At 53.4% G+C, this 12,614-nt stretch overlaps 1 protein-coding gene across 1 annotated transcript in view; it reads left to right on the top strand.

The window, feature by feature from the left end:
* LOC121279914 (sodium- and chloride-dependent creatine transporter 1-like) overlaps positions 1-12,614 on the top strand; it is a 320,312-nt gene that overhangs the window by 230,320 nt on the left and 77,378 nt on the right. The window contains exons 9-10 of the mRNA XM_041191475.1: positions 5,518-5,630; positions 9,021-9,158. Of these exons, the coding sequence (XP_041047409.1) occupies positions 5,518-5,630; positions 9,021-9,158 (251 nt within the window). The remainder of the gene's footprint in view (positions 1-5,517; positions 5,631-9,020; positions 9,159-12,614) is intronic.

The raw sequence follows: 12,614 nt of genomic DNA, 5'->3' as shown, positions 1-12,614 counted from the left end.
TCCAACTGTGTAACCCCCTCCCCCTAATCCCCTCCCCATAACCCCCTCCCCTAATCCCCTCCCCTTAACCCCCTCCCATAACCCCCTCTCCAACTGTGTAACCCCCTCCCCCTAATCCCCTCCCCGTAACCCCCTCTCCAACTGTGTAACCCCCTCCCCCTAATCCCCTCCCCATAACCCCCTCTCCAACTGTGTAACCCCCTCCCCCTAATCCCCTCCCATAACCCCCTCTCCAACTGTGTAACCCCCTCCCCTTAACCCCCTCCCCGTAACCCCCTCTCCAACTGTGTAACCCCCCTCCCCCTAATCCCCTCCCCATAACCCCCTCTCCAACTGTGTAACCCCCTCCCCCTAATCCCCTCCCATAACCCCCTCTCCAACTGTGTAACCCCCTCCCCCTAATCCCCTCCCCTTAACCCCCTCCCATAACCCCCTCTCCAACTGTGTAACCCCCTCCCCCTAATCCCCTCCCCGTAACCCCCTCTCCAACTGTGTAACCCCCTCCCCCTAATCCCCTCCCCCTAATCCCCTCCCATAACCCCCTCTCCAACTGTGTAACCCCCTCCCCCTAATCCCCTCCCATAACCCCCTCTCCAACTGTGTAACCCCCTCCCCTTAACCCCCTCCCCGTAACCCCCTCTCCAACTGTGTAACCCCCTCCCCTTAACCCCCTCCCCGTAACCCCCTCTCCAACTGTGTAACCCCCTCCCCTTAACCCCCTCCCATAACCCCCTCTCCAACTGTGTAACCCCCTCCCCCTAATCCCCTCCCCGTAACCCCCTCTCCAACTGTGTAACCCCCTCCCCTTAACCCCCTCCCATAACCCCCTCTCCAACTGTGTAACCCCCTCCCCTTAACCCCCTCCCATAACCCCCTCTCCAACTGTGTAACCCCCTCCCCTTAACCCCCTCCCCGTAACCCCCTCCCATAACCCCCTCTCCAACTGTGTAACCCCCTCCCCCTAATCCCCTCCCCGTAACCCCCTCCCATAACCCCCTCTCCAACTGTGTAACCCCCTCCCCTTAACCCCCTCCCATAACCCCCTCTCCAACTGTGTAACCCCCTCCCCCTAATCCCCTCCCCGTAACCCCCTCCCCTAATCCCCTCCCCGTAACCCCCTCCCATAACCCCCTCTCCAACTGTGTAACCCCCTCCCCTAATCCCCTCCCCCTAATCCCCTCCCATAACCCCCTCTCCAACTGTGTAACCCCCTCCCCCTAATCCCCTCCCATAACCCCCTCCCATAACCCCCTCCCATAACCCCCTCTCCAACTGTGTAACCCCCTCCCCCTAATCCCCTCCCCGTAACCCCCTCTCCAACTGTGTAACCCCCTCCCCCTAATCCCCTCCCCGTAACCCCCCTCTCCAACTGTGTAACCCCCTCCCCCTAATCCCCTCCCCGTAACCCCCTCTCCAACTGTGTAACCCCCTCCCCCTAATCCCCTCCCCGTAACCCCCTCTCCAACTGTGTAACCCCCTCCCCCTAATCCCCTCCCCGTAACCCCCTCTCCAACTGTGTAACCCCCTCCCCCTAATCCCCTCCCCGTAACCCCCTCTCCAACTGTGTAACCCCCTCCCCCTAATCCCCTCCCCGTAACCCCCTCTCCAACTGTGTAACCCCCTCCCCCTAATCCCCTCCCCGTAACCCCCTCCCATAACCCCCTCTCCAACTGTGTAACCCCCTCCCCCTAATCCCCTCCCATAACCCCCTCTCCAACTGTGTAACCCCCTCCCCTTAACCCCCTCCCATAACCCCCTCTCCAACTGTGTAACCCCCTCCCCTTAACCCCCTCCCATAACCCCCTCTCCAACTGTGTAACCCCCTCCCCCTAATCCCCTCCCCTTAAACCCCCTCCCATAACCCGCTCTCCAACTGTGTAACCCCCTCCCCTTAAACCCCCTCCCATAACCCCCTCTCCAACTGTGTAACCCCCTCCCCCTAATCCCCTCCCCTTAACCCCCTCCCCATAACCCCCTCCCATAACCCCCTCTCCAACTGTGTAACCCCCTCCCCCTAATCCCCTCCCCGTAACCCCCTCCCATAACCCCCTCTCCAACTGTGTAACCCCCTCCCCTTAACCCCCTCCCCGTAACCCCCCTCTCCAACTGTGTAACCCCCTCCCCTTAACCCCCTCCCATAACCCCCTCTCCAACTGTGTAACCCCCTCCCCATAATCCCCTCCCATAACCCCCTCTCCAACTGTGTAACCCCCTCCCCCTAATCCCCTCCCCGTAACCCCCTCCCATAACCCCCTCTCCAACTGTGTAACCCCCTCCCCCTAACCCCCTCCCATAACCCCCTCTCCAACTGTGTAACCCCCTCCCCCTAATCCCCTCCCATAACCCCCTCTCCAACTGTGTAACCCCCTCCCCCTAATCCCCTCCCCTTAACCCCCTCCCATAACCCCCTCTCCAACTGTGTAACCCCCTCCCCCTAATCCCCTCCCCGTAACCCCCTCTCCAACTGTGTAACCCCCTCCCCCTAATCCCCTCCCATAACCCCCTCTCCAACTGTGTAACCCCCTCCCCCTAATCCCCTCCCCTTAACCCCCTCCCATAACCCCCTCTCCAACTGTGTAACCCCCTCCCCCTAATCCCCTCCCCGTAACCCCCTCTCCAACTGTGTAACCCCCTCCCCTTAACCCCCTCCCATAACCCCCTCTCCAACTGTGTAACCCCCTCCCCCTAATCCCCTCCCCGTAACCCCCTCTCCAACTGTGTAACCCCCTCCCCTTAACCCCCTCCCATAACCCCCTCTCCAACTGTGTAACCCCCTCCCCCTAATCCCCTCCCATAACCCCCTCTCCAACTGTGTAACCCCCCTCCCCCTAATCCCCTCCCATAACCCCCTCCCATAACCCCCTCTCCAACTGTGTAACCCCCTCCCCCTAATCCCCTCCCATAACCCCCTCTCCAACTGTGTAACCCCCTCCCCTTAACCCCCTCCCCGTAACCCCCTCTCCAACTGTGTAACCCCCTCCCCTTAACCCCCTCCCATAACCCCCTCTCCAACTGTGTAACCCCCTCCCCCTAATCCCCTCCCATAACCCCCTCTCCAACTGTGTAACCCCCTCCCCCTAATCCCCTCCCCGTAACCCCCTCTCCAACTGTGTAACCCCCCTCCCCCTAATCCCCTCCCATAACCCCCTCTCCAACTGTGTAACCCCCTCCCCTAATCCTCTCCCCGTAACCCCCTCCCATAACCCCCTCTCCAACTGTGTAACCCCCTCCCCCTAATCCCCTCCCATAACCCCCTCTCCAACTGTGTAACCCCCTCCCCCTAATCCCCTCCCATAACCCCCTCTCCAACTGTGTAACCCCCTCCCCCTAATCCCCTCCCATAACCCCCTCTCCAACTGTGTAACCCCCTCCCCTAATCCTCTCCCCGTAACCCCCTCTCCAACTGTGTAACCCCCTCCCCCTAATCCCCTCCCCGTAACCCCCTCCCATAACCCCCTCTCCAACTGTGTAACCCCCTCCCCCTAATCCCCTCCCATAACCCCCTCCCATAACCCCCTCTCCAACTGTGTAACCCCCTCCCCCTAATCCCCTCCCCATAACCCCCTCTCCAACTGTGTAACCCCCTCCCCCTAATCCCCTCCCATAACCCCCTCTCCAACTGTGTAACCCCCTCCCCCTAATCCCCTCCCATAACCCCCTCTCCAACTGTGTAACCCCCTCCCCTAATCCTCTCCCCGTAACCCCCTCCCATAACCCCCTCTCCAACTGTGTAACCCCCTCCCCTAATCCCCTCCCCGTAACCCCCTCCCATAACCCCCTCTCCAACTGTGTAACCCCCTCCCCCTAATCCCCTCCCCGTAACCCCCTCTCCAACTGTGTAACCCCCTCCCCCTAATCCCCTCCCATAACCCCCTCTCCAACTGTGTAACCCCCTCCCCCTAATCCCCTCCCATAACCCGCTCTCCAACTGTGTAACCCCCTCCCCTTAACCCCCTCCCCCTAATCCCCTCCCATAACCCCCTCTCCAACTGTGTAACCCCCTCCCCTAATCCCCTCCCATAACCCCCTCTCCAACTGTGTAACCCCCTCCCCCTAATCCCCTCCCATAACCCCCTCTCCAACTGTGTAACCCCCTCCCCTAATCCTCTCCCCGTAACCCCCTCTCCAACTGTGTAACCCCCTCCCCCTAATCCCCTCCCCGTAACCCCCTCCCATAACCCCCTCTCCAACTGTGTAACCCCCTCCCCCTAATCCCCTCCCCGTAACCCCCTCTCCAACTGTGTAACCCCCTCCCCGTAACCCCCTCCCATAACCCCCTCTCCAACTGTGTAACCCCCTCCCCCTAATCCCCTCCCCGTAACCCCCTCCCATAACCCCCTCCCCGTAACCCCCTCCCCCTAATCCCCTCCCATAACCCTCTTCCCAACAGCCCCTTCCCCATAATCCCCTCTCCAAAAACCCCCTCCCTTTAAGCCTCCATCAGTAACCCACTCCCTGTAACCCCTCCGCATAACCCCCTCCCATAACCCCTCCCATAATCCCCTCCACATAACCCCCTCCCATAACCCCTCCCATAATCCCCTCCACATAACCCCCTCCCATAACCCCTTCCCATAATCCCCTCCCCAAAAACCCCCTCCCTGTAAACCTCCATCAGTAACACACTCCCCGTAACCCCTCCCCATAAGCCCCTCCCCAAAAACCCCCTCCCTGTAAACCTCCATCAGTAACTCACTCCCCGTAACCCCTCTGCATAATCCCCTCCACATAACCCCCTCCCATAACCCCCTCCCATAACCCCTCCCATAACCCCCTCCCATAACCCCTCCCCATAGCCCCTTCCCCATAATCTCCACCCAAAGCACATAACCCTCTCCCCATAATCCTCTCCCTGTAACCCTCTCCCTATAACTGCCTCCCATAACCCCCTCCCCATATGCTCCCTCCTGATAACCCCCTCCATGTATACCCCTCCCCAACAGCCTCGAATATAAATGTTCCTGTGACCAAGCCTCCGGTTGCAAATTACATGAACTGAACTCCATTTCTCCTGTTGCCTCTTTCTCCCAACCTTTCATCGCTCCAGTTCTAATCTCCACAGGTGGTCCACTGGACTGTCCTCCCTGCACCCCCGACCCCTCCTCCTCCCCATCAATCCCCCCCGCCCCCCCTCCGCCCCCTCATTCACTCTGTGTCAATCCTGCGGGTTTATTTTCCTGGTAGGTGCTTCCAACAGCTGAAGTTCTGAGTTGAATTTCTGTGTTTGTAAGTCAGTCAGGGTTGGGTCTTTGCCTGCTTGTTCATGGCAGCTCTCCTGGTTCCAGACCCTCAGAGTGTGTCACATTATATTTTGGGGAACTTGCCACTTGCCTCCCTGTGACACTCCCACCCTTAATACATTCAGTAACTTCCCAAGCAGCCACTTACCATTCCAAAACAAAGCCCGTGTCACAGATTTTCATCGTTTTAGATAAATGGTTTGGGAGCAAATGTGCGGCAGGTGGGAAGTTCAGTGAAGCGACCTTACTGACAAGGACTCTCCTTTTACTCCTGCAGGACCTGGTCTAGCATTTATCGCCTATCCAAAGGCTGTGACCCTCATGCCAATTGCCCCGCTCTGGGCTGCCCTCTTTTTCTTCATGCTCCTGGTCCTTGGCTTGGACAGTCAGGTACGTGGCTGGCTTCACCACAAAAAGGTTTTCTTAATTCACTCTCAGCACTGTGGACACCACTGGCAAGGCGGGTATTTACTGCCCATCCCCAATTGCCCTGGGTGAGCCAGCCTCCTTAACCACTGGTAACAGTTTGAATGCAAGTCTGTAACTTACTCAAAAACAAAAACAGAATTACCTGGAAAAACTCAGCAGGTCTGGCAGCATCGGCGGTGAAGAAAAGAGTTGACGTTTCGAGTCCTCATGAACCTTCGACAGAACTTGAGTTCGAGTCCAAGAAAGAGTTGAAATATAAGCTGGTTTAAGGTGTGTGGGGGGCGCGGAGATAGAGAGAGAGAGAGGTGTGGAGGGGGTGATGTGGTTGTAGGGACAAACAAGCAGTGATAGAAGCAGATCATCAAAAGATGTCAACAACAATAATACAAAAGAACACATAGGTGTTAAAGGGTGATATTATCTAAACGAATGTGCTAATTAAGAATGGATGGTAGGGCACTCAAGGTATAGCTCTAGTGGGGGTGGGGAGAGCATAAAAGATTTTAAAAAATAAATAAATGAATAATTTTTTTTTTCTTTTTCTCTTTTTATAATGGAAATAGGTGGGAAAAGGAAAAGCTATATAATTTATTGGAAAGAAAAGAAAAGGAAGGGGGAAACAGAAAGGGGGTGGGGATGGGGGAGGGAGCTCACGACCTAAAGTTGTTGAATTCAATATTCAGTCCAGAAGGCTGTAAAGTGCCTAGTCGGAAGATGAGGTGCTGTTCCTCCAGTTTGCGTTGGGCTTCACTGGAACAATGCAGCAAGCCAAGGACAGACATATGGGCAAGAGAGCAGGGTGGAGTGTTAAAATGGCAAGCGACAGGGACGTTTGGGTCATTCTTGCAGACAGACCGCAGGTGTTCTGCAAAGCGGTCGCCCAGTTTACGTTTGGTCTTTCCAATGTAGAGGAGACCACATTGGGAGCAACGAATGCAGTAGACTAAGTTGGGGGAAATGCAAGTGAAATGCTGCTTCACTTGAAAGGAGTGTTTGGGTCCTTGGACGGTGAGGAGAGAGGAAGTGAAGGGGCAGGTATTACATCTTTTGCGTGGGCATGGGGTGGTGCCATAGGTGGGGTTTGAGGAGTAGGGGGTGATGGAGGAGTGGACCAGGGTGTCCCGGAGGGAGCGATCCCTATGGAATGCCGATAGGGGGGGTGAAGGGAAGATCTTCCGACTAGGCACTTTACAGCCATCCGGACTGAATATTGAATTCAACAACTTTAGGTCGTGAGCTCCCTCCCCCATCCCCACCCCCTTTCTGTTTCCCCCTTCCTTTTCTTTTTTTTTCCAATAAATTATATAGATTTTCCTTTTCCCACCTATTTCCATTATAAAAAGAGAAAAAGAAAAAAAAAATATTTATTTATTTATTTATTTTTTACATCTTTTATGCTCTCCCCACCCCCACTAGAGCTATACCTTGAGTGCCCTACCATCCATTCTTAATTAGCACATTCGTTTAGATAATATCACCAACTTTAACTTTAACACCTATGTGTTCTGTTGTATTATTGTTGTTGATATCTTTTGATGATCAGCTTCTATCACTGCTTGTTTGTCCCTACAACCACACCCCCACTCCACCTCTCCCTCTCTCTATCTCTCCGCCCCCCCACACACACACCTTAAACCAGCTTATATTTCAACTCTTTCTTGGACTCGAACTCAAGTTCTGTCGAAGGGTCATGAGGACTCGAAACATCAACTCTTTTCTTCTCCGCCGATGCTGCCAGACCTGCTGAGTTTTTCCAGGTAATTCTGTTTTTGTTTTTGTTTTGGATTTCCAGCATCCGCAGTTTTTTTGTTTTTATCTCTGTAACTTACTCGACCACTTTGGTGGTAATTAAGAGTCGACCATGTTGGTGATGGGACGGAGTTCCAAACAAGTCCACACTGGGTAAGGACCGGGCAGGTGAACCAGTTGGGTTTTGATGACCATCCTGACAGCCTCATGGTCATTTCTACTGACAAAACTCTTCATTCCCAGATTTTTAAAAATTGAAGTCAAATTCTGAATTTGAATTCTGAAATCCAGCTGCCGGTGGTGGGATTTCAAGCGTTTACAAGGATGTCAACGCAGAATGGGCTTCACCCCTGACTGGTCTGATTCAGAGTCAGGAATGTTATCCCAGAGCCAGGGGCTTTCTCCGCTGCCTGTTCGTATCTCTCCAAGCCCGCCCCAACAGATATTAATCCAGCTCCTCTTGTCATTATCATATAGCTCCTTGTGGGATCTTGCTGTGTGAAAATTGTTTTCCATGTTTCCCATGTTACAGCCGTTAAATACATTTCAAAAGAGCTTCATGGTGAATATGTCGCGGAAAGTGGGATAAAAATGTAAGCCTTTCTCATGGTGCCACATTCGCGAGCTGAGCTATGTAGCACATTGCTTCCATTCAAACAAGGTTTGGAAGATCTGGTACCCTCGTCCCCTCAGTCCTTTCTCAACCGGTTTCATTGGGCAGAGTCTTAGACACCTTAAAGATACATTTCCACGTTGGTAACTCACCAGTGAGATCCTTCCAGAAGCAGCCTTCTAACCGGCCGGTCTGCAGCATACGAAGGCCGGCAGGTTAGGGGTGGGGGGGATGGGGGGGTGGTCACTGCTGCTGGAGTAGGAGTCCCACGTGGGCAGCTCCATCCTGAGGAACCCTTTGAAGGTGTTTCAACTTTGTTACAATGAGAACTGTGACAACCAGCTGCCAATGGAGGGCCAATGGCTGCAGCCGTTCCCTGCTGATCCCTGCAGTTCTGGTGGGGAGAGAGGGGAGGGGTGAGCACTGGATGCCTCATAGGTTCCCCCCAGGCCAGCCGGTGGCCAATTGCCTCGAGGCGCCTTCAGGACTTGGCCCTTTGGCCTGTCCTCCACGGGGAAGATCCCAGCAACGTCCCCAGTCAGTGTCACAATTCGCCAGTCATTTATTCAAATTAGCCGTGCTGCTTCCACGCGCCTCTGGAAAGATCCGGAAACTCACTGGCCCACTGGCCCTTCCACCTTACCTTCCTCACAGTACCACCACCAAAACCACCTCGGCAGCACAGGAAGGTTGCGCCCATTGTCCGGGGTCACCACACACTAGGCAAAGCACCGCTAGTTTTAACAGGCCTCAGCCTGCCCGTCAGTCTTCAGACTGTCCGGAATTTGAACAAACAACTCAACAATTCTAAGATCTCACTCGCTGCCCGGTCATTTCATGAGAAACTTGCAGGGCTACGGGGAGTGGAACAAAGCGAATAGCTCTTTGAAAGAGCTGGCACAGGCAAGATGGGCTGAACAGCCTTCCTCTAGGTTGTAAGATCCCGTGATTTATTCAGACGTTGGTTCATTTGTTTTCCTTGTTTACAGTTTGTGGGAGTGGAGGGTTTCATCACCGGGATCATGGACCTGTTTCCAACGTATGTGTCTGGGGGTCTGCGGAGAGAGGTGGTGGTTGCTGTTTGTTGCCTGGTCTGTTTCATTATTGACCTGTGCATGGTGACAGACGTAAGTAAGACCACGTTGTGGGACAACTGGGGGGTAAATCTAAACAGTGGGAAACGAGGGGGCAATGGGAGGGGCAAATGTAGGTAATACCCTGCGTGGACCAATGGAGCTAATAGGGATACGGAGATAATTCCATACACACTGGCCCTGAAATTCCTGGCTGGCAAGAGGGCGTCGCTATAAAATAAGCCCAGTGCAGGGTGGGTGTGCAGCAGGGGGTCCTCGCTCTGCAGGGAGTTTGCTCTATTCCAATCTGACCTTTAAATTCCAGTCCAAATGGGTCTGGGGGAGGGGAGGGGATAGTGGGTGAGTGCAGGCTGGGGTGGGGGATCTTCCATATGCCCCTCCCCATCCCCAGTTTAAGGATATTTGGGGTGGGGGGAGTTTCCAGGATTCCTGTGAATTTCCTCTCCTTACATCATGGCAAAACGGGACTGAGTTAGCAACATCCAACATCCTGACTCTTACAATCCCAATGGTCAAGGATGCTCCAAGGATCTGATACCAGAACCAGGAATTCAACTGCAAGGGTAGGTTATTAACAGCTCAATACTTATTCTATCTAACTTCTCTTTAAATAATATTTGATTAATAAAGGGAATCTGGATTATTATTACCAGTCAGCTGGTGAGGTGTAAACCTGTTATTAGACTGATCTACACCGACCTTAGAAAGAGAAGACTGAGTGAGGGCTGAAAAGAGTCTCTAAGATGATTAAGGTTTGACAGAATAGACATCGAGAGACTGTTTGTACTCATGGGAAGGCGTAAAACTGGAGCCTGTCTATATGGGATAGACATCGCAAAATCCAATGGGGAATTCTGAAGAAATTCCTTTACCCAGAGAGTGGGGGGAATGCGGAACTCATGCCCACAGGGTGTGGTTGAGGTGAATAGTGTAGATGCATTTAAGGGGAAGCTGGATAAACACATGAGAGAGAAAGGAATAGAAGGAGATGGTGATAGGGTGAGAGAGGGGAGCAGACTGCAACCATTGGGCCAAAGGGACTGTTTCTGGGCTGTTTCTGGGCTATTGCAACAGGCTAAAAGCCTGGGCCAAAAGCAAAGTTACTGAGCATCTCTGATCTTGAGCGATTTTAGACATGGATAACTCCATGAAGATGATGAAATTTGCAGGGTTATGGGGAAAGTGCAGGCTCGGGGAGTGAGACTAATCAGATAGCTCTCTCAAAGAGCCAGCAAAGGCATGATGAGCTGAATGGCCTCCTTCTGTGCTGTTCATTCTATGATTCTCTGATTTCTGTGAGGGATCAGGTGTAATTTCCTTTTATGCAGCATTTCTACATCAATCCTTCAATGCTTGGAGGGCCAATTCTGTTCAGATACAGGTGTTCACAAGATTGTATCTAACCACATGCTGTACCTGTCCTGGGAGTGTTTGATGGGGACAGTATAGAGGGAGCTTTACTCTGTATCTAACCCCGTGCTGTACCTGTCCTGGGAGTGTTTGATGGGGACAGTGTAGAGGGAGTTTTACTCTGTATCTAACCCCGTGCTGTACCTGTCCTGGGAGTGTTTGATGGGGACAGTGTAGAGGGAGTTTTACTCTGTATCTAACCCTGTGCTGTACCTGTCCTGGGAGTGTTTGATGGGGACAGTGTAGAGGGAGTTTTACTCTGTATCTAACCCCGTGCTGTACCTGTCCTGGGAGTGTTTGATGGGGACGGTGTAGAGGGAGCTTTACTCTGTATCTAACCCCGTGCTGTACCTGTCCTGGGAGTGTTTGATGGGCACAGTTGGTTTGAAATTGAGTGCTAGCATTCATCCCTTTTTAGGGTACTAGCTGCCATATTCTGTAAATAAAGAGTTGAAGTGTCCTAAATCTTCTTTGAAAACGACGGAGAGAAAGTAAGTGTGAGGAGGTAAGGTGGGGAGAGTAAGTGGGTAAGGGGGTAGGGTATAATGGACGAATACATGAGGGGATAAGGTGGGTGACATGGTAGGGTGGCAGGGTGTGTGGGTAGGTGGGTAGGGTAGTAAGTGGGTAGATTAGCAGGTGTGGCAGGTCAGTCAGGGTTAAGACAGTTTGGGTCGGGGGGGATCATGGGCTTTGGGGGAGTTGGGGGATTGGGGGGAGTTGGGTGGTGGGTTTGGGGTGGTCAGGTGTTGAGGACTAGCCAGATTGGGTCAATGGCTAGTCAGTTTGGATTGGGAGGAGTCAGTGTGAGTGATTGGGGGGGTCAGTTGTATAGTTATCCAGGAGTTAGACTAGGACTTCCCTGTCTAACGTTTCCCGGGTAACTAACCAGGTCAGTAAGTCGAACCGTCTGACATCTCCAACTCCAGCTCACAGTTGGAGACTTTTTCGGAGGATCACAGGGAGCAGGGAGTTGTCCAGCAGAAGTCAAACTTCTCGGGCAATTCCCAAGGAGTCAGTGCATCTTTCGGGATTTGTCTGGTCTCTGACGATCTGGGCCATTGTTTCCCTGTCCTGGCCAATCACTGTTATCTCAGTCTGGAAAATAGCAGTAAAATCCCGGTGCTGTGTCCATGAACAATGGCCCTCAGACCTTCAGTCACAAGTGGGGCATGAAGCTACAGATTATATTGGTCAACTTATTTGTAATGACAGGGGAACAAATGAACAGGCAGTGGGTGGTTAGTCAGGGACTAGAATACAAGGTTCAGTGAGTGACTCTGTTGTATGTCCAGTGCCTGTGACATTGGCTGACAGTTTCTACAACAAAAACAGCTTATTAAAACTCTATGGCATCCGGTGATGAGCCAAGTGTACAAACCCTGGGGAGTGTGGGCACTGAGGAGAGTGGGCCCTGCAGAGTGTGCACCCTGGGAAGAGCGTGGGCCCTGGGAGAATGTGGGTGCAGGGGAGAATATGGGCACAGGGGAGAATATGGGCATGGGGAGAATATGGGCACAGGGGAGAATGTGGGTGCAGGGGAGAATATGGGTGCAGGGGAGAATATGGGTGCAGGGGAGAATATGGGCACGGGGAGAATATGGGCATGGGGAGAATATGGGCACAGGGGAGAATGTGGGTGCAGGGGAGAATATGGGTGCAGGGGAGAATATGGGCAAGGGGTGAATATGGGTGCAGGGGAGAATGTGGGCACAGGGGACAATATGGGCACAGGGGAGAATATGGGTGCAGGGGAGAATATGGGCACAGGGGAGAATATGGGTGCAGGGGAGAATATGGGTGCAGGGGAGAATGTGGGCGCAGGGGAGAATATGGGCACAGGGGAGAATATGGGTGCAGGGGAGAATGTGGGTGCAGGGGAGAATGTGGGCACAGGGGAAAATATGGGTGCAGGGGAGAATGTGGGCACAGGGGAGAATATGGGTGCAGGGGAGAATGTGGGCACAGGGGAGATTATGGGCACGGGGAGAATATGGGTGCAGGGGAGAATGTGGGCGCAGGGGAGAATATGGGCGCAGGGGAGAATATGGGTGCAGGGGAGAATGTGGGTGCAGGGGA

Source organism: Carcharodon carcharias, chromosome 7 (genome assembly GCF_017639515.1).
Source record: "Carcharodon carcharias isolate sCarCar2 chromosome 7, sCarCar2.pri, whole genome shotgun sequence".
NCBI classification, from domain to species: Eukaryota; Metazoa; Chordata; class Chondrichthyes; order Lamniformes; family Lamnidae; genus Carcharodon; species Carcharodon carcharias.
This window is presented reverse-complemented; position numbering and strand designations above follow the sequence as displayed.